We start from the raw sequence: 19,869 nt of genomic DNA, 5'->3' as shown, positions 1-19,869 counted from the left end.
TTTATCATATAATGCTTAGTTTTTGTAGTAGTAATAATATAATTAATCAATAAAATGATTGCAATTTTGAGTCAGTTTCTGCACAACAACTATATATATATTTATTTGTTTTAATAAACTATTTTTTCTAATTTTTTAATTTAACTTAAAATATTTTTTTTGTTTCTCATTTTAAATTTTATGAGTCAAAATCTGACAAATTTCATCAGAAAGACAAAATTCATCAAATTTTGATTCATTGCAAAAGTAATAACAACGAATGCTTTTTTTTTGTATCAGTACAGTACAAGGAGATTTCTATAATTTTTTGTTTTAATAAGGATTAATTTTTTTTGTATCACATCATTCAAACATTCATCAATTTATTTCGTATTTAATAGAGTAAATAGTTTGTAAATATATATTGGAAAGATTTTCTGTAAATATTTTTTGTTTTTTTTTGCTATTTTTTTGATCCAAAATAAAGACACCAACTCTAAATAGATTTCGATTTTTTTTCAGGATTAGATTTTAATTTTAAAATTAAATTGAAGCAATGTGTTTGAAAAAAATTTTTAAAATTGTCAATTCAAAAAATTACCGTTAAAAATTTGAAAATCGCTTTTTTGCTAATTCAAACTTAATGAATTAATTTTTAATGAAAATTTCAAAATTATTTTTTTTAATTGCTTCAATCTAATTCTAATAAAAAATCTACATTAGCCTCTTTTCTTGTACTTTGTAAATATTTTCGATGATTTTTTTAAAATTTTATCTACTGAAGTATTTAACGCTGTTCTGTTTTTTTTTTTTTTTTTTTAATCGGAGGTCTTAAATAACTCATTAAATATGTTTTTATTTTATGAATATACGTTGAAAGGCACATTTAGTATGTAGTTAGTATAAGTTTAATCTGTTTATTTAAAGTTAACATTTTTTTAAGTTTTTATTCCCTTATAGATTTACAGATATATTTTTCTTTGTTGGTGGTTTAAATTTGTGATTTTGTTCTTAAATATCGGAGGAGAGGAGAAATTTATTTTAAAAAGGGAAGAGATTTTTATTAATTTTTTTTTTTGGTTTGTTTCAATCAAAAATTGAGTATTAAACAATAAATTGTGATAAATTTGATTTAAAATTCTTGAAAATTCTTTGAATTTCGTCGTCACAAAAAAAATGAAGAGTTTAAGGACGTTTTTCACTTTCTAAATATTATAGCTTAAAGCTCGCTTTTGCTCTTTCATTCTCTAAACAAGTCACTAAACTAATTTTTACAATGTTTAATTAACAATTAATTAATAACTAAGAAAAAAATTATAGGTACATTTTTTTTTGTTTTAAGAATTAACTGATCGGAGAAACGGAAGATAATAATTTTTGGCTGTTTTTTCAATTAATTATTAATTTTTATAATTATTTTTTTTTAACAAATTTGTTAAAAGAAACCGAATTTTTGTGATTTTTCTCTACAGATTTCGCACTTTAGTGACAATTGTGTTGTTGTTGTTGCAATTTTTTGTTCTATTCGTTAAGTTAAACTTAGTTAAATTTACTTTACGATACGCTCTAAAAATATAGGATTTGACGATGTGTCGATGGATGAGAAGAAATTGTTAACTCTCCCGATGATTCGGAAGTTTTGCATGAAGGAATCGGCGTGGCAATGAAAATGGCCATTCATAGGCGTGAGGAAGAGGACCTAAAATGAGAAAAATTGAGGTAAGTTAAAAATAAATTAAAGATAAAAAATTATGAGTCGATGAGACAAAATGTTTCAATTTTCAAGTAAAAATTTTAAGTTTTTAATTTTCTTTTAAAATAATTTTTTTAAATAATAAATAATAATAAAAAAATTAATAAAAAAAATTATTAAAAAAATCGAAATTTTCATATTTTTTAAATTGAATTTTTTAATTTTTTTGAAATTTTTCTTTTTGAAACAAAATAATGTTAATTAATTAAAAAATAAAATAATTAAAAATTAAAAAAGAATTATTTTAAATTTCAAAATTTTTTAAAATAATTATTAATTAAATATTAATTAATTTAAAAAATAAATAAAAGAAAATTAAAAAATTTTAAAATAATAAAAATAAAAAAAAAATAAATTAAAAAAAAAATTAAAAAAAAATAAATTAAAAAATAATAAAAAAATATTTTGAAAAATTATTATACAAAAGTTAATTAATTTCAAAAATAATTAAAATATAAAAATTTTAAAAAATAATTTAATAAATTTTTAAAGTATTTTTTTTAAATTAAAATAAAAATTTATTTTTTAATTTCTTATCAAAAAATTTCGAAAAAAAAATCGTAATATTTTTGACAAAAATTGAAACGTTTTTGCTCATCATATCAACTTCAATTAATAAATTTTCTCACCTTTGACATTCTGTTCAAAATATTTAAAGTAACAGAACCACCATTCACGCGCTAACAAATTGTATCCATTTGCCTGAAAAAATAATAAAAATTTAAAATAAATTCATCAAATTAGACAAAAATCGATCTCCATCGCAAAAAAATAACAAAAATTGAGTCATCAACTAAATTAAAAATTATTTTCCGCTGTTGTTATTTTTTTTTCGAATTCCAATCTCAATTACCTTCAATAAAAGACTATTATTGGCCAATGTGTGGTATGTCCAGAAGAGACGTGTCGTAACGTAGTAGGCAACAATTATATCGATTGTATAATGACCGTGAGCGAGCAGAACCATGCAAACGCCTACCAAGGCATTAATCCACGCGGTCCAATGCAGAATCCAAAAGTATTTTGGAGAGTCTAAAATTTTAAAATTTTTTAAATTAATTTTTTTTTTTTTTGTGAAAAATGAGAAAATCTTACACTCGGATATTATCAGATATCCCAACACGAGAATCACAGTATGGCCTGAGTACATAAAGTCACCGCAATACACTTGTTTACCTTCGGGAGAAATTAATTTCGTGAATGGATTGCAACGAAAAAGAATTGTTCACGCGAGAAAAATTACCATTAATACTAAGCCCAAAGCCTGAAATCAGATGAATGGCTCGGGATAAGGCGGTGGTAATTGTCGTCGAATTGGATTTTGGACTGCAGTAATATGTCGTGCTCGACATTGGCAATACGGTAACGTACATCGTTATGCTCCGCATGAGATACAACAAGGACATCAACAGGAAAATACGTCTGGCAACAATGAATCTAAAAGCGAAAAAAAATGTCAAATGTCAGATTTTGATGGATTTTTTGACCTAAATTGAGGGAAACGTACCTGTGTTTGTGGAATATCACAAGTAATATACAAATATTCGTCACTACCATAATCTGTACTTCGCTTACGGAGAGTGCCCAATCGTTGGCAGTGACATTATCGAGCACGATATCTGGCAATGGACCATATTTGTCGCGATCTGGCACGCTGGAAGACAAAAACAGGATGTAATTACGTTAAAAATGTCGTCATTGATTCGAAATTGTGAGGAAACATTATGCAGAGATGGATTTTTGAGGGTTTGTAATGCTTTTTGAATGAATTTTATAAGAAAATTATCGGAAATTTTAAATTTTAATTGATATTAAATTATTTTTTGTTTAAATTTTTATATAATTAACACTTAATTCATATTTTTCACTTAAGAAAATCGAAATTTGACTCAAATTATTGAATTTTTAATTTTTATTGATTTAAAAAATTAATTTTGGAAGTAACTTTTTACTAAAAATGCTTGAAAATTCACTTTCAATTAAATTCTGAAATTTTTAAAGAGTTAAAGAGCTCAAAAGTCTAATTTTAAGACAAATTTTCTTAATTTTAATTTAATTTAATTTTGATTTAAATGAATTTTCGTTCAAAGAAAATTTTTCAATTTAAAAAAAAATTTTTATAATTTTTTAAAATTTTTTTCAATTTTTTTTCAAAATTTTTTTTAATGTGTCATTAAAAAAAATTTTTTTAACATTAATTTTTAACGTTAATCTTTTTTAAATTATTTTTCTTTTTCTTTTCAGAAAAATTTTACCACAAAATTCATCAAAAAATTAATTTTTTATAAAATTTTTTACGAAAAAAAATATCCAAAAATCCATCCCTGAAAAGAAATTTCCAAACAAAAAAAAAATCTACTCACCGATCATGGACAAGTGCCAACACAAAAGTTGCTATGAAGAAATTCACGCCGAGAATGATGAATGCTGTAAAAAAGTTTTTTTCTCCGTAACAAATTTACTCAATTTCTCCGAAAAAAAAAACAAATTTCTCACCAATGAGTGTTTTCCATTTTTCCTTTGGAAATCTGTTTTCCTCACGATTTGGTATTCCGACATCGATTTTAATCATCACTGAACTATCTGAACTACTGTTTACATCACCTTGTTGTACATCGTATTGATCTGGAACTTCCTGCAAAGATTAAAGTTGAGACAAAAATTTTAATTTTTTTTCAAAGAAACACTTTTTTGTGACTCTTCAACTAATTTAAATAATGAAAGTAATAAACTAAAATCATGATAAAGCGGAAAAATGATAAGAATTCAGATCAGATAAGTCTTATCTGAAGTAGTTTTTTGTTTACGTTTTCGAGAGGCGTCTGGAAAATCATCAAAGAGTTCTCTTCGGATGACCTTGAAATGCGTAGCAGATGATCAGAACAACAAAAAAATTATTTAAACTCGATCAACCGCAGATGTCAGTCGAGCGAGTGAGTGAGTAATACAACAAAAAATTCGACTGTTTAGCACATTTACTGCTCATGTCGAACAATAAACAAATATTGACAAGACTACTTTGTTTGACAACTTTCGGAAGACGAATTGTAATGTTCATGTCTTGCCGAAAATTTGACATAAATAAGATATTTTACTTAAAAAAAATTTTTAATATTTTTTTTTATAAATTTTTTTTTGTCTGTTTATAAATTTGATCTTTAAAAATTTTTTTTTTATTTTTTAAAAAAATTATTATTTTTTTTTTTTTATTTTTTAAAAAAATTATTTTTTTTTTTTTATTTTTTTTTTTTTTTTTTTTTATTTTTTAAAAAAAATTTTTTTTTTATTTTTTTTTTTTTTTTAATTTTTTAAAAAAATTATTTTTTTTTATTTTTTAAAATTTTATCTCAAATTCGAAGTTTAACTAAAATTTTTTTTTATTTTTTTTTTCAGGTTAAAATCTTAAGAAATTGACTGAATCAACTATTTCTATGACGTAATTTCACTTGAATGGTTTCCATTTGTCATTGACATTCCACAAAAAATTACATAAAATGCATTAAAAATTACTTCAGAACTCAAAATATTCTCCGTTTCCGATGGAACAGCGTCTCCCATGTTATTATTGTTATTCCGTTCCTTCCGATAATGGGCATTTGAAAAAGTTTCTTCAATATTGGTGTTTGGATTAAAAGTGCTTTGGACTGCACCGTAGTCAAACACCGGTGTTTTCTTCATTTTTTTTCTGCTGATATCGCGAGTGATAACACTTGCGTTTTTTTTTATTTGCACACAAAAGCACTCAGTAAATAATAATTAAATAAATAGTTTTTTTTCGTGTGTGAGTGCAAATTTATTAAATTAATACGAAATTGATATTTTTATATTGAAACATTTTTTTGTTATTAATTTTTTGTGATTGTCACTTATTTTGATGCGAAATATCAACAAAGAAAATTTTCGTTTGACACGAAAGTATGTCGGTCTTGACACTTGAAAATGCCGTTCACTACTGACTTTGTGTTTCAATTGAATTTCAAAGCTGGCGAAAGAGACGACGAGTAACGACTAACGGAATATTGTTATTTGTATTCAATGAGAGTGACTCATCGCTGTGATTTTGTTAAGCGTATTTTTTGTTAAAGGTAAGTTAAAAATATTTTTTCTTTTAAAATTTAATTTTTAAAATATTTTTTTACTAAATTTTTTTTTTCAAATTTTGAAAATTTTCAAAAATTTCAAAAATTTTTAGTAAAAAAATTTTTTTAAAAAAAAAAATTTTCAAAAATTAAAATTATAAAAAATAAAAATAATTTTTAATTAAAAAAAAAAAATTCAAAAATTTTTAGTTAAAAAAATGTAAATATTTTTTAAATGAATTTTAAAATTTTCAAAAATAAAAATTATTTAAATTTTTACATTAAATATTTTAATTATTTTCAAAAAATATTTTACTAATGAAAATTAAATTAAAAAAAATTAAATTTAAATAAAATAAAAATTAATTTTTTTTTTAAATTTAATAAAATTAATTAATTTTTATTTTATATTTTTAAATTTTATTTTTTATTTTTAATTTATTTTTTACAAAAATTCGAAACATCAAAAAAAAATTGTTGTAAAAAATGTAAATTTATGAATTAATTTTTTTTTCTTTTCACAGAAATTTGTTTAAAAAGTAATGGAGAATAAATATGAAAAATTAAACAAAAATCTATAAATTAATTAACGGTAAGCTAAAAACTTTTTCTTTTCGAAAAATTTTCAATAAAATTCCATTTTTAGCTTCAAATTGTCGCCAACTTTAAATACATTCAAATAAAAATCTGCTTTCAGACAGACACTTTGCGTCGTAAAAAGTCCCATCTGCTACATTTCGAAAGTCATAAATAAATAAGTAATAATAAGTGATTATTCATCATCGCCATTCATTTCGAGGCATTCATTCACGCTCCTCGTAAACAAAATTGAGAACGTAAATGAACGTCGACGATGACAACAACAACGAAGTGTATCGCTATAAAATGGATGAGTGGGATCATGTGTTTGTTTATTTGATCTCGTTGATGATGACGAATACATCATCATTATATTATGAGATGACGTTATTTACATTTTTTCGCTTATTTATAGTGCGATGAGGAAGATTTTTCTGCAGAAAACTGGTTGGCTTCGTTAATCAATGCAAGATGCGGTGACGACGACGACGAAATGACTCACTAATCTTTGTTTATTTTGTCGTGAATGCCTCTGGAGATTGTTCTCGAGCAATTTTTGTACGGAATTGATGATAAGAAGTGAAGAAATCATCATCTCTCGAATATTTCGATGCATGAATCGTACCTTTTAGTCGTTAAAATGATCAAAAAATGTGATATAAAGCAGCTTTTTGTGTGAGATTTAATCACGAAATGCAAAAAAATGTTTGAAATAAACAAAGAATCGCTTTTTTGTATACAAGTTGTTAATTTTAGAACACTGAACTGAAATTATTTAAGTGAAATTTTTATTTTTTTTCAATAATCTTTTTTTTCTCAATTTCAGACTCGTTACTCATCATTAGGTGATAAAAGCAAGTTATCAAGAACGTTTGCGACAACAAGACGACATCCTGAACACGCGTTCCTGCGCATCTCTCCTTGAAACGAAATGAAGTAAGTAGAATTTTTGCATAAATTTCATTCATGTGCGGTACTAAATTTATGAAAACATGTAAAAAAGGTGCTATTTACTCTTTTGTTTACTCACTTCATCCGCACAAAAAGACGACAACGTCGAATATTTTAACTCACATATCAATTTTATATTCAAGGCAACAAGACGTGGATAAAATATTTGTCGTTTCTTTGCTGGTCATAGGCATCATCGTGCGTTTTCGGATTATTACTACTATTGTTGAATGGAATCAGGAAATATTTGAACGTCGCAAAAGGTCAGTAAGTAGTTGTTTGTTTGTTTGGCAGAAAAAAATATCGTGATGAACGAAAATTATCAAAAAAGGTCGAAATGTTTTTCGAAGGTAATTAAAATTTGAGCGTTTTTTGATAAATTATTTTTTTTTTGGGATAAAATTTAAAATAATTTAAATAAAAATTAAATTTTATTTAACAAAAAAAAAAAAAAAATTAATAAATAAAATAAAATTGATAAATAAAAATATAATGTTTAAAAAATTCTCAAAAATTTTAAATAATTGATTAAAATTAATTAAAAAATTTTATTCCGGTTATTTTAATTTTAATTAAAAAAAGTAATTTTATTTTTTTATTATTATCTCTTTTGATATTTTATTAAGTTATTGTGATAATTATTTTAAAAAAATAAAAAATAAAATAATATCAATTATTAAATTAATCAAAAAATTTAATTTTCATTTAAATTATTAATTTTTTATTTCGTTTGAATATTAAAAGGTTTTTAAATTCCACTTTTTATTTTTGAATTTATTATTTCGATTTTATTAAAAAATCTCAACTAATTTTTATGAAATCAGGTTTATTATTTTTTTTTAAATTTAAAAAAAAAAATTATTTTAAAATTTTTTCATTAAATAAAAATTTTATAAATTAACCGGTTTCGGTTAATTCGGATATTTTTTAAAATTAATTAAATAATTAATAATTTTTTATTTTTTAATTTAAAAATTTTTTTTATCCTAAAATTATTTTTTTTATTATAATTATTTTAAAAATTAATCAACTTCATTAAAATTAAAAATTTAAATTATTTTTAATTAATTTATAAAATTTAATTAAATTTTTTTATTAAATGAATTTTTTGATAATTTTTAATTTTTTTTTTTTTTTAATTTAGTTTTATCTCAATATTTTACTTTAATTTATGGAAAACTCCATTATAGCCGAAATGCCGGCATGTTCAAATTTGTACTTTAACCCGTGCCTTTTATCTTTCAGAAAACCATCAAAGTCGTAAAATTTCTTACAATTGCCTCACATTATCTCGTGACGCAATAAAATTTATGACTGCCAAATATTGACCGATAAACTTCTAAAGTGCCCTAAATCTGAAACAAATTAAATTTTTGTTCTTCTCAGTTAATTGAAAAATGGATAAGATAACCAGACACCGAAATTGGCTAAAATTAAAATCGATCCCTCAACTTTCAAGAGACGTTTTTTCGTAGAAACGAAGACAACGGACGAGTCTATTTTGCACATCGCATCCTCTTATCACCTTTAACACTCGATTAATTTAATCACGCAATGATGTCTGTGTTCCGTTTTTATGCCTTCTTTCATTCCCTTTCGTTTTGGTGTCGTCGTCATCGTGTTGCAAATCGCATTAGAAATTCATTATTTCTTATCATCGCCAAGGTTTCTTGCGTCGTCGACGATAAATGAAAACGGAAAAAAAGAGAAGATGGAGAAAAAAAACTCGTAAGTCATTACTTCCTTATTACTTTTGGATTAAAAGCAAACTAAATTAAAGTCTAGTCATGACATTGCCGCGTCGGTTTTCCAATCAATTATAAATGATTGTTTCGGAATATTTGTACAGAAGAGTTACAATACGACGAAAAAAAAAACGCAACAAAACAGAAATAGTAACTAATCTAAAATCTATTTTTATTGTTCATGAACTTATTGGAATGATATGCCGGCGCGCGCGTCAATTGAGTCTCGATTTGATTAGATTTGGAGATTTTGTGAGAAAAGTTGACAGAATTCTCATAATTTTTAAAAAATTACTTAAGCACAAGTTTAAAAAAATCTTGAAATAAATCATAAGTAAAAAAAAAAAAAAAAATAAAAAAAAAAAAAAAAAAAAAAAAAAAAAAAAAAAAAAAAAAAAAAAAAAAAAAAAAAAAAAAAAAAAAAATTAAAAAAAATTTAAAAAAATTAAAATTTTTTTAAAAAGAAATTAAAAAAAAAAAATTTAAAAAAAATTAAAAAAAAAATAATTTTAAAAATATTTTTTATTTTAAAAAAAAAATAAAATAAAATAAATAAAAAAAAAAAAAAATTAAAAAAAAATTAATTTAATTAATAAAATTAAATTAATTAATTTAATTTAAAAAGCAAACTTTATTGAAGTCATGATTTTCATTTAAGTATGATTTTTTTTCTCTTTTTTATAATTTTTTAATCTCTTAAAATATTTTTAGGAATTCTTCGATCATTGAGAGAAATCAAAATTTTTGAAGAAATCTCACCCTTATTCTCACAAAATGGCAGTTAATATCCTGTGTGAATGTCTCATAATGTTTCCGTGATATGTGACACGATAATCAATCCTCAATGACGACGATTAATAATCATGAGAATAAATGTCAATTCAAACACTTTTTATTTCAAATGTTGTCCAAATATTGACCGAACATTAACACACAATCCTCGTCATCGTGTCAAAAGTAAATATAGAAGTGATTTTTAATTGAGGTTTATTTATTTTTGAAGACGAGTTATTTTTACTCCGAAGCTATTTTTACAACTTGACCTCGAAAGCGCGAAACAATGCCCTAATTAATTGTATCAACACTGATTAGATTTCTCTTAAATCTCGCTAAGCTCGTTTTAAGCATCAGATTTGACGCACTCCTTGTTGGAGCGATAAGTTGACTACAATGACATAATTTTTTTTTTCGTTACTTTCTCTCTCTTCGTCTGACATTTGTACAAATAATAATCATGAAATGGCACGAAACCTTAGTTTAGCTTCATTTTGCTTGGACAACAAAAATAGAATCATGATATAATGATGCGCACTTTTTTATCCATCAATAATCCTTAGTAGCGAGGTGCCTGTGTGAATTTTGTGTGACGGTTGACATTTACATCCTTCGCGCTCGCTTTCTGCTTAAACTTTGCCATTTTTTTATGAACAGGGATGGAACTAATTTTTTTTTTACTGAAATCTTAATTTTTTAACAATTTTAAGGAAAATATCCCTAAAATTGTTAAAAATTAAGATTTCAGTAAAAAAAAAAATTAAAAAATATCAAATTTGAATTAAAATTCTGTTCATGAAAAATGTCAAAGTTTAAGTAGAAAGCGAGCAAAATGTCAACCGTCACAGAAAATTAATTTCTCTAAATAATCGAGGAATTTAAATTGATCCATATTTCATATCGAACTACTTTTTATAAAATTTATATTGATTTTGCCCTTCAAAATTTGAAGGTAAGCACTTGTGGCAAAAACTATGTGTTTCCGAGCATATGTTTCATGGAGAAAAGTGATTCTTATGACTCAAGAAATGTTTATCGCGAAAAAAAAAATTTCAAAAAATTTTCATCCTTCATTAAAAATTTTTTTTTTTTTTTTTTTTTTATTTTTTTTTTTTAAATTTTTTTTTTTATTTTTTTTTTTTATTTTTTTTAATTATTTTTTTTTATTTTTTTTTAAGTATATAAACTTCATAGTCTTAAAAAATTTTTGCCAAAAAACTCATTTTATCCAAAAATTTAACAGTTTTATCGTGTCTCTTGTCAAAATCTTCTTAAGCGACGTCCCTGTTCACGTTCATTCATTATGAAAATGTCAATTATCTAGTTTTTTCTGTCATTTTGAGTTATGACCATGAAATTACATTAGCTTACAACGTACATAACTGCAATTTTACACTAATTTTTTTTATTCGGTAGTTCTTTTCCGCTCCAAACTACTGAGGATTCTCTTGTGACTTTATCTTTCCGCACCCATTATTGTTATAATTCCGAGCCGTGCCCTTTTAATTTAGTGTGTGTGTTCTTTTTTTTTTTTTTTTTTTGGCGCGCAACATCATTAGTAACATGCCACTTTTCGGTGATTTTCTGATACTTATCACAAGTATTTTATCCAATCGACATTACTTTTTATTAACAGCGCAAATTATCATTTCATTTTTTTTTATTCTGCGTCAATTCAGTAATATTTTATGAGATTATCGAATAATGAAGAGGAAAATGTTGATGCGATGATGATAAACTTTTTTTTTTGTTGAAAGATGTCAATTTATGGAATCCTTTTGATGTAATCGATCGCTTTTTTTTACTTCACAGACCTTGAATTACTTTCGCATTCCATTCGGCGGATAAACAACTTTGGTCTTTCTACCACTTGAGCATGTACGGAGCAAAGAAAAAAAAAATTTTATCGGCAGAAAATCGTGTCACACACACACATCCAACGTGCAACGTCACACTAATTAGATTGTGCATAATGCATTGAATAATTCTTGATTCAACTAACAACATTTGCAGCTTACTGGCTTAATGTCAATCGTCGTGCGTCGTCGTTCGTTCGGTGCTCGATGATGATGGTTTGTTTCGCGTATCGAAATGCAATGTGTTCTATTTATTTTGCACGCTGTTGTTACATTATAACGGATTATTGTCATATAATAACAAAATGATGAATTTGAATAATTTTCAGGTTGAAAAAGTTTTGCGAAATGGCTTTTGGATGCGATAAGAAAGTCGACAGCTGAGCTGAGTAAAAAAAAAGTTTGCAGTTGTCGAAATATTTTTTTTACAGAGCAGATGTTGGTTTTATCGTCAATGAGAGCAGGCTACAGTTCAATGCGTTTCAAGGTGAAATTTTGTTTTTTGCACTTTAGAAGGTTCGTTCAGTCAGATGACAAAAATTATGGAAATTTTTTTATGGAAAATTTTTATGGAAATTTAGCTTTAAAAAGTAAGTAAAAAATTTTAAATAAAATTTAATTTTTTAGTTTAAATAATTTTTTTTTATAGTTTAAATTAAAGTTTTAATTTAAATTAATTATTTTATTTAAATTAATTTTTTAATTAATTAATTTTAATTAATTAATTTTTAATTAATTAATTTTAATTAATTTAATTAATTAAAAAATTAAATAATTTAATTAATTTTTTTTATTTTAATAAAATTATTTTAATTAATTAATTTATTTTATTTTAATTTAATTAATAAATATTTTTTTATTTTTAATTAATTTTCTAAATTTTTTTATTTTATTTTTTAATTTTTTTTTAGAATTTTAAAATAAACATAAAAATTGTGAGTATCAAAACTTAAAATTTTTAATTTTAATTTATAAAAAAATTAATCCTATTAAAGCTTCGTTTTAAAAAAATATTTTTTTTTATTTTAATTATTTTTTTAAATTTAAATATTTAAATTTAAATATTTTTTAAAAAATTTTAATATTTTTTAATTTTTTATTATTACTAATACTGCTAATTGAAAAAATTTATTTTTTTTTATTTTCAAAATTATTTTTCGTTTAAAAATTTGTCTTCTAAAAGCGTAAATTGCGTTCTTTTTATACTTTGTTTTCACAAATCAACGCGTGTTTTGCTGATAAATAAAATTCTATATTTAAGTCGTCTATAAAAGGGTTACAAAGCCAGTTTATCGCAAGCAATTTGCATAAAATTATCGACTAAAAATGTTAACTGGAATAAATTTAAGAAGGACAGACAACAATACTACAACAACAACAACTAACACAGAAAAAAAACGAGAAGCAGGTGACAATTTAATTACATTACAAATAATATTACAAACAACAAAAAGTGCTAACAAAACAAAAATGTAACAGAACAGAACGTGACAATCATGAATTGAATGTGAATTAAATTTTGACCTACCCGCCATAATGATGAAAGGAACATTTGACCCATTATCTGAGTGAGTTAATCAAAGCAGTTTTAATGATTTTTCCTTTTATTTTTAGTTTTTCTACGTCTAAACTAATTTTTGTTAGGCATTCACACTTTTTCAGTACTCGTTGATGATTTTTTTTTTCACTAAATATTCTAAATTTCAATTCCTTCGTTTTTTTTTTGTTAAAGTTTTTATACTAAATGTTAAGCATCAGCTGATTGTTCTAAGAATGTTCGTCGAAGTAGTTTGCAAACACTGTATTTTTTATTTATTTGTTAATATTATGGTATCATTATATTTTTTTTAGTGAACGGTGGTATGCATGTCACATCTCGTGCTATAAATTAAAATTATATATCATTAGTTAGTGGTTTGGTTCGTTGGTAGACATGTATGGAGAGAGAAAAAGGGCTTTTGTTTGGTTTTCAAGCGCATGAAATATAAATAGTTACTAATATTATAGCGTTTACTTTGTTAGTAAGTACAGATCAGGCACTGGATGACACGTTTTTAAATTGAAAATAAAAAAAAATTGAATTCGGAAATATTTTCAATTTTCGCTTTTTGAATCGAAATTTGACGAATTTGAATCAATTTTAAGAGAAAAAAAATTGATTTTCAATTTAAATAGAAGAAGAGTTGAAATTTGAAAATCGCTTTTCGCTAATTCAATTTTTTTTTTAAATTTTTTTATTTTTTCTCATTAAAAAAATTCTTTTCTGTTTTAAAAAATTATTTTTTATATAAAATTTAATTTTTTTTTTCAACTTTTCAAATGATTAATTTATTTATTTATGAAAAAAATTCGAAAATAATATTTTAAAATTTGAAAATCGCTTTATGCTAATTCAAAATTTTTAAATTTTATTTTTTTCCTCATTTAAATATTTTTGCATAAAAAAGTTGTCAAATCAAATCAAATTTTTCTTATGATGAATTTAAAAATATTTGTAAATGATACATAAAATTTGAAAATCGCCTTTTCGCTAATTCATGTTTTTAAGAATAAATTCCTTTTGAATGACCCTTATTTTGTTTCCTTTTTTCAGATAAAAAATAACTAAAATGATTCAGCATTTTTATTAAGAACGGAACTTGTATCCAAGGAAGGAAGCAAAGGAATTCGTTTTTAGGTAAGTTACTTTACATTTTTATGACTCAGAGAAAATTGTTGAAAAATGATTCAATTCAGAATTCAGACAATAAAAAAATGTCCTTGACGTCTAAAAGGCTCCTCATCACCCACAAACTTTCAACAACGACGACTGCGTCGCATTTATTGCTTGTAACTCGTAAAAAAAACGTTAATTGTCTACCAAAGTAATAAAATAGGTCAAATGACGACGCCCGGTTATTAATAAACCACACAAAACAAACTGAACATCCGAACAGAAAAACTGTAAAAAGGGACTTTTATTTTCTTTAAAATATTCAGTACATCCTCTTCGTATCGATTTTATACGAAAAAACACAAAGCACCGAACCACATTCAGTGTTGTCTCTCTCTTTATTTGTTGCTGAAACAAAGTTTGAATGTTTTGATTGTAAATGTGGTTTGTTTGTGGAGACGAGGACGAAAAAGTCGGGGGAACTACACAAAAAAAAACTTAATTGCGAGTGTAGAAAGTTACGAACGAAAGGCAAGTTCATATCCGAGACACACCCGTAGAAATCATTGACATGACATGTGTAGAATTTAACTTTGCTTTTTTTTCATGTTTTATGTTCTTTATTTTTTTCCATTCAAACAAGCAGCGCAATAAAAAGGGCCAACTACTTTGTACCTCAAACGAAATTATTCAGGTTGAAAAATTCTTTCGATTCGATAAAACAATCGCAAAAAAGCTATTTGAGGTAAATGTTGTCATAAAATGTCGACTCGATGGAAATAGGTCAAGAATAATTTGAGCGACACGCTATCACTCCGTTGGGTTACGGAGTCGAGCGACAACGTGACGACAAAGAGGCGTAAAAACGACGCATTTATCAAGGCAGCGTTCTGGAATGTTTTGTGATAGTAAATAATGCCACAATGAATCAACTGAGAGAACAGAACCGCAAAAAAAATAATTTTTTTATCAGTCAAAAGTACAATTGCACTTGAGTCGTATTCTAAAGGAGGATTGAAATTTACAAAAAAATAAATAATCGTTTGAAAAGGAAGGTTCAATGAGGAAAAATTTTTCACTTTTCAAGGGTAAGTAATTTTTTTTTTCAAAAAAATTTTTTTTTTCAAAGTTTAATTTTATTTTAAATTAATTTTTTTTAAGTTTTAATTTATTTTTTTATTTAATTTTTTTTTAAATATACCTGATTTTGTAAAAATTCTTTCATTTAAAATTTTTTTATTAAAAAAGTTTAATTTTTTTTTTTAATTTAAATTATTTAAAATTTTATTTTTTATAGATCCTTTATATTTAGTCAATGAGAACCGATTTTACGGCTTTCCTATTTTTTCATGTTTATTTTTTGGGCAGGTCCGATTTGCGAAATTTCCCGATAAATTTAAGAGTTCGAATTTTTTTTAAATTTATTTTTCAAAATTTTATTTTTTTTTTTTTCTACAGGTAATTTTTAGATTATAAAAAATAATTTAATTTAAATTTTTAATGATGCAGAAATGTTTGTCTCGTCGAAAATTTTTAATTTTTTTTTTTTTAATTTTTTTAAAAATATTTTTAAAAAAATATTTTTAAATTAAAAAAAATTTTTAAAAAAATATTATGTCAGCATTCATATTTATTCTGAAATAAATCCTTTAATTTTAACTTTTTTACTTGGCAAATTTTTATTCCTTTTTAGTTCGCTTTTTTTGCTATTTTTTTTAATTTTAATATATTTTTTTAACATATTTTTTTAATATATATTTTTTTTTATATATATTTTTAAATATATTTTTTTAATATAATTTTTTAATATATTTTTTAAATATTTTTTTTTAAATATATTTTTTTTTTGTTTTTTGATTGGTTTTTATTTTTTTATTTTAAATTTAATTTAATTTTTTGTTTAATTAAAAATTTTAGTTTATTTTTTGATAAACTTATTTTTTTTTAAATCTTTCAATTTATTTTTAAAATTTTAATTTTTTTAAAATAATTTTTTTTTTAATTTTACTTTGAAAAATTTTTTATTTAGAAATTCATTTTTTAAAATTTTGATTTTTTTAAAATAATTTTTTTTTAAATTTTACTTTGAAAATTTTTTTTTTTGGAAATTTATTTTTGAAAATATTTAATTTTTTTTTTACAGAAAATTGATGAAATTGAAGCAAATTTATGAGGTACTGAATTTATCAAATTTACGAGCCAGATGTTAACAATTCGTGCTCAATATGAGGAGAATTTCAAATCTTTGGATGAGAGACAAGACGTAAAGTAAAGTAAAATTATTTAAGGAATATCAGGCGATCTCACTTTTGGCTTGAATTGTGAAAATAATAGACTCGTCTCTACTATATGGTTTATCATATGACTAAATTCACAAATTTTTAATGGAAAAATGTCAATGAAAATAATTTTTTATGAAATTTTAATGAAGAGAAAATTCTAAAGCTCAATTTGAAGCCTCAGTTTTTGAAAATAATTCAATATTTTTTTAAAATTTATCAAAATTTTAATTTTTTAAGATTAAAAAATGTCATTTTTAATCGAAAAACTTTAAGAAAAATTCAAATTGTGTCATCCTACAACAGACATTTTTTTTTGCTGAGTCTCGGATTGATATCAAAAAGCATACACAAATGATATTACAATAGACACGTTTGCACTTTTGTATATTTGATTCAAGATTTATCCGAGTGTGTCCGCACTAATTTTATTAACAAAACAAAAATATATATCATTACGATATCGTTCTCTTCTCGCGTTCTCGACATTGTGCGTCGCTACAGGTTTTATTTGAGTGAATGGCTTGAGACGTAAATTGCGCGTTTTATAAAATATTTACAAACTTTTCAGAAATGAGAAAAAAAAACATTCTGACCGAAACGAATGTTAACGACTTTTGTCTGTGTCTCAATTAAATAACACACACGGTGAGTGAATGGTGTCTGTTCGAAAATTTTTGAAGATTTCAATGATTTCTGAAGGAGGACTGGAAAATTTGCGCTATTTTTAAAATTGTTCGGAACATTCGCTTCAGTAAATATTTACAGGATGTTTTCTTTTTATTTCAAGTGATAATCAGAAACGAAATGTGTTTATTGCGGAATTCGTTGATGAAATGTTTTTCGATTAAGTAATCAAAAAGTCTCTCTTGGAGGTTATGTCGAATCGAATTCACGTAGTATATTGATTAACGTTTTGATGATAATTGATCAAATGTAAATGTTTTCCGATAGAGGATGTCAATTTATTTTGTTTGAAGATCTCTTTTTGTGGCATTTTGTGGGAAAAGTGACATCTGACGTATGAATTTTTCACAAAGATTCTTGTCTGAAAAATATTTAATGGAAAATTTTGAAGGTTGTTTGTTAAGTTAATTTTTAATCTCATTGAAAATTATTATTTACTTCAAGCAATTAATTTCTATGCAAGTTTTTTTAAACAAAAGCGCCATCTATCGTATATTTTTTTAAGAAAAATTAAATTGAATCGACAAGAAATTTTTTAAGAAGTGAGAAATTTAGTCAATTTAACAAGCTTAAAGCAAAATTTTTCTCGGAAATAAAAGTTTCCTTTTTTTCTTACTCAGAATCATGAAAAGTTATAATTTTATGAATAAAAAATTCCTCACGGAAAACATTTCCAATGAAAAAATTTTTTTCTTTTATATAAAATAAACTTTTAATTGACTTTTGACCACAATTTTTCCGCCCTTTTTATGATTTTTTTATTTAAAAGTGACATCTAGCGGATATTTTTTTGTCTTTTAGCGCCATCTACCATCAATAATTAATTTTTTAAAATTAATTCCACATTTTTTATGTTAACTTATAATTATCTATTTCTATATGGGAACATGGATGGTTAATTAAGCTTGAAAACATGAGTTTGATACGTACTTCATATTCAAGTTTCTTAAACAATTGTAAATTATTATTTTTCACAAATTTCCTAAATGCACTTGGACCATTACTATTAGACATTTCTCTCTCGTGCTAAAATGTGAAGATTTCTTTTTTTTTCTTTGTTTTTTTCGTATCTTTTGTTATTATTTCACTTGGATTGTTGCACACTTTTTTTTCTGTATTTAATTTTTTTTTGTATTATTCACTTTTGTTGCAATTTCTGTTGTCCGCCAACTTTCATAATTTTTTTTTCTAATAATAATGATGAGCGTGCATCTTGTGTGTTAATTTGATCTGGATTTTGAAAGTAAATAAATCGTAATAATTTGTGTGTGTGAAGCGAAAAAAAGTAGGTAGTTCATGATCTCACAATATTTTGCTTGTATTTTTAACTTTTTTTTTCGCTTGATAAGAACGAATGTGTGCGACGTACAATTTTTTTTTCTTTATTTATAACTGATGATGATGGACGCTGAAATATCTCGTTTTTTTTTTGCTTCTTACACTTCCATCTTATTATTATTATTTTGTACGAGCGTACGAGTTATTCGCGTGTATGCAAGACAATCGCGTCTCTATTGAGGCAACGAGCGATTAATGAAGAAGAAGAAGAAGGAAAAAAATGTTTTTATTTCATCTCAAACCCTTTTCACTGTTTTTTCTGCTTTTTTTCGAGTTTTTCACAGGAGGGAACACGCACCTTTTTGCGACGCACGTGAAGCAAGGAAACGAAAATAATTTTGCGCGGAGGAAACTGAAACTATTTTTCTAGACTGTTGTTTTAAAAATTGGAGTAGCAGCAAAAAAATCTCAGACACATTATTTCTTGCGTTGCTGTCGCGTTCGATTGTGTCTGTTAACTGCTCGTAGTGTAGTAAATTTTTTCTTGGGTGAGCGAACATGCGAGAGAGAACGTTTCGTCGTTGGTTTTTTGTGTGTGTGGCGACGAACAGCGCGAGAGAGAACTCGGTCATGTGCGCAGTTGCATGCACAAAAGAAATTCGTGCGAGAGAACGAGATGAGGAACCAAAACAACAACATTCAGAGGCAAACAGGTTGTAAAAGTGTAGTTTTTGTGTGTTCGTTCGAACGTTTTGGTTTCGTTTTTCTTGAGGAAGAATTCGAGAAAAAATTGAAAATCAATTTTTTTTTAAATTAAAATTTGAAAAAAAAATGAAAATGATCAAAAATTCATCAGATTTTTTTTTTAAATGAAAAAAAAATCAACAATTTTTTAATATAAAAATTAATTTAAAAAAAAAGAAAAATTGAGTTTCGAAATATTTTTAAAATTAATAAAAAATGAATTAAAAAATAAAAAAAAACATTTTTAATACGAAATATTTTAAAATAAAAAAAAAATAAATTTCATTAAAAACTCGAAAACTTTTCCAAAATAAAAAAAATGGAAATTGAAAAAAAAATATTTGAAATGTAAAAATTTGTTTGAAATATATTAAAAAAAAAAATGAATAAAAAAATCCTAAAAATCAATTTAAAATTCAAAATTTTTTTTCAAAATAAAAAAATTTTTAAATGAAAACAAAATAATTTAAGAAGCAAAAGCTCGTTTAAAAAAAATTGAAATTTCAAAATTA

General features: G+C 24.2%; 1 protein-coding gene across 5 annotated transcripts; it reads right to left on the bottom strand.

Moving 5' to 3' along the window:
* Positions 1–716: 716 nt before the first annotated feature.
* Positions 717–19,113, bottom strand: LOC134830044 (phosphatidylcholine:ceramide cholinephosphotransferase 2-like). Of its 5 annotated transcripts, none has more exons than XM_063843399.1 (10): positions 18,266–19,113; positions 13,245–13,597; positions 4,229–4,367; positions 4,096–4,159; positions 3,240–3,386; positions 2,976–3,169; positions 2,828–2,908; positions 2,586–2,764; positions 2,362–2,434; positions 717–1,678 (listed from the first exon to the last, which is right to left on the bottom strand). In XM_063843399.1, exons 2-10 carry the CDS (start codon positions 13,275–13,277, stop codon positions 1,593–1,595), a joined length of 996 nt encoding a protein of 331 aa, XP_063699469.1. In that variant the 5' UTR covers positions 13,278–13,597; positions 18,266–19,113; the 3' UTR covers positions 717–1,592. The 5 variants fall into 5 exon arrangements, with proteins under 5 accessions (XP_063699469.1, XP_063699467.1, XP_063699468.1 ...); XM_063843397.1 differs by lacking the exon at positions 13,245–13,597 and having other exon boundaries at positions 18,266–18,565; positions 18,642–19,113; XM_063843398.1 differs by lacking the exon at positions 13,245–13,597 and having other exon boundaries at positions 18,266–18,565; positions 18,776–19,113.
* Positions 19,114–19,869: the final 756 nt, after the last annotated feature.

This window comes from Culicoides brevitarsis, chromosome 2 (genome assembly GCF_036172545.1).
Source record: "Culicoides brevitarsis isolate CSIRO-B50_1 chromosome 2, AGI_CSIRO_Cbre_v1, whole genome shotgun sequence".
In the NCBI taxonomy this organism is placed as follows: domain Eukaryota; kingdom Metazoa; phylum Arthropoda; class Insecta; order Diptera; family Ceratopogonidae; genus Culicoides; species Culicoides brevitarsis.
The sequence above is the reverse complement of the archived record's forward strand: the minus strand, read 5'-3'. Positions and strand labels throughout refer to the sequence as shown.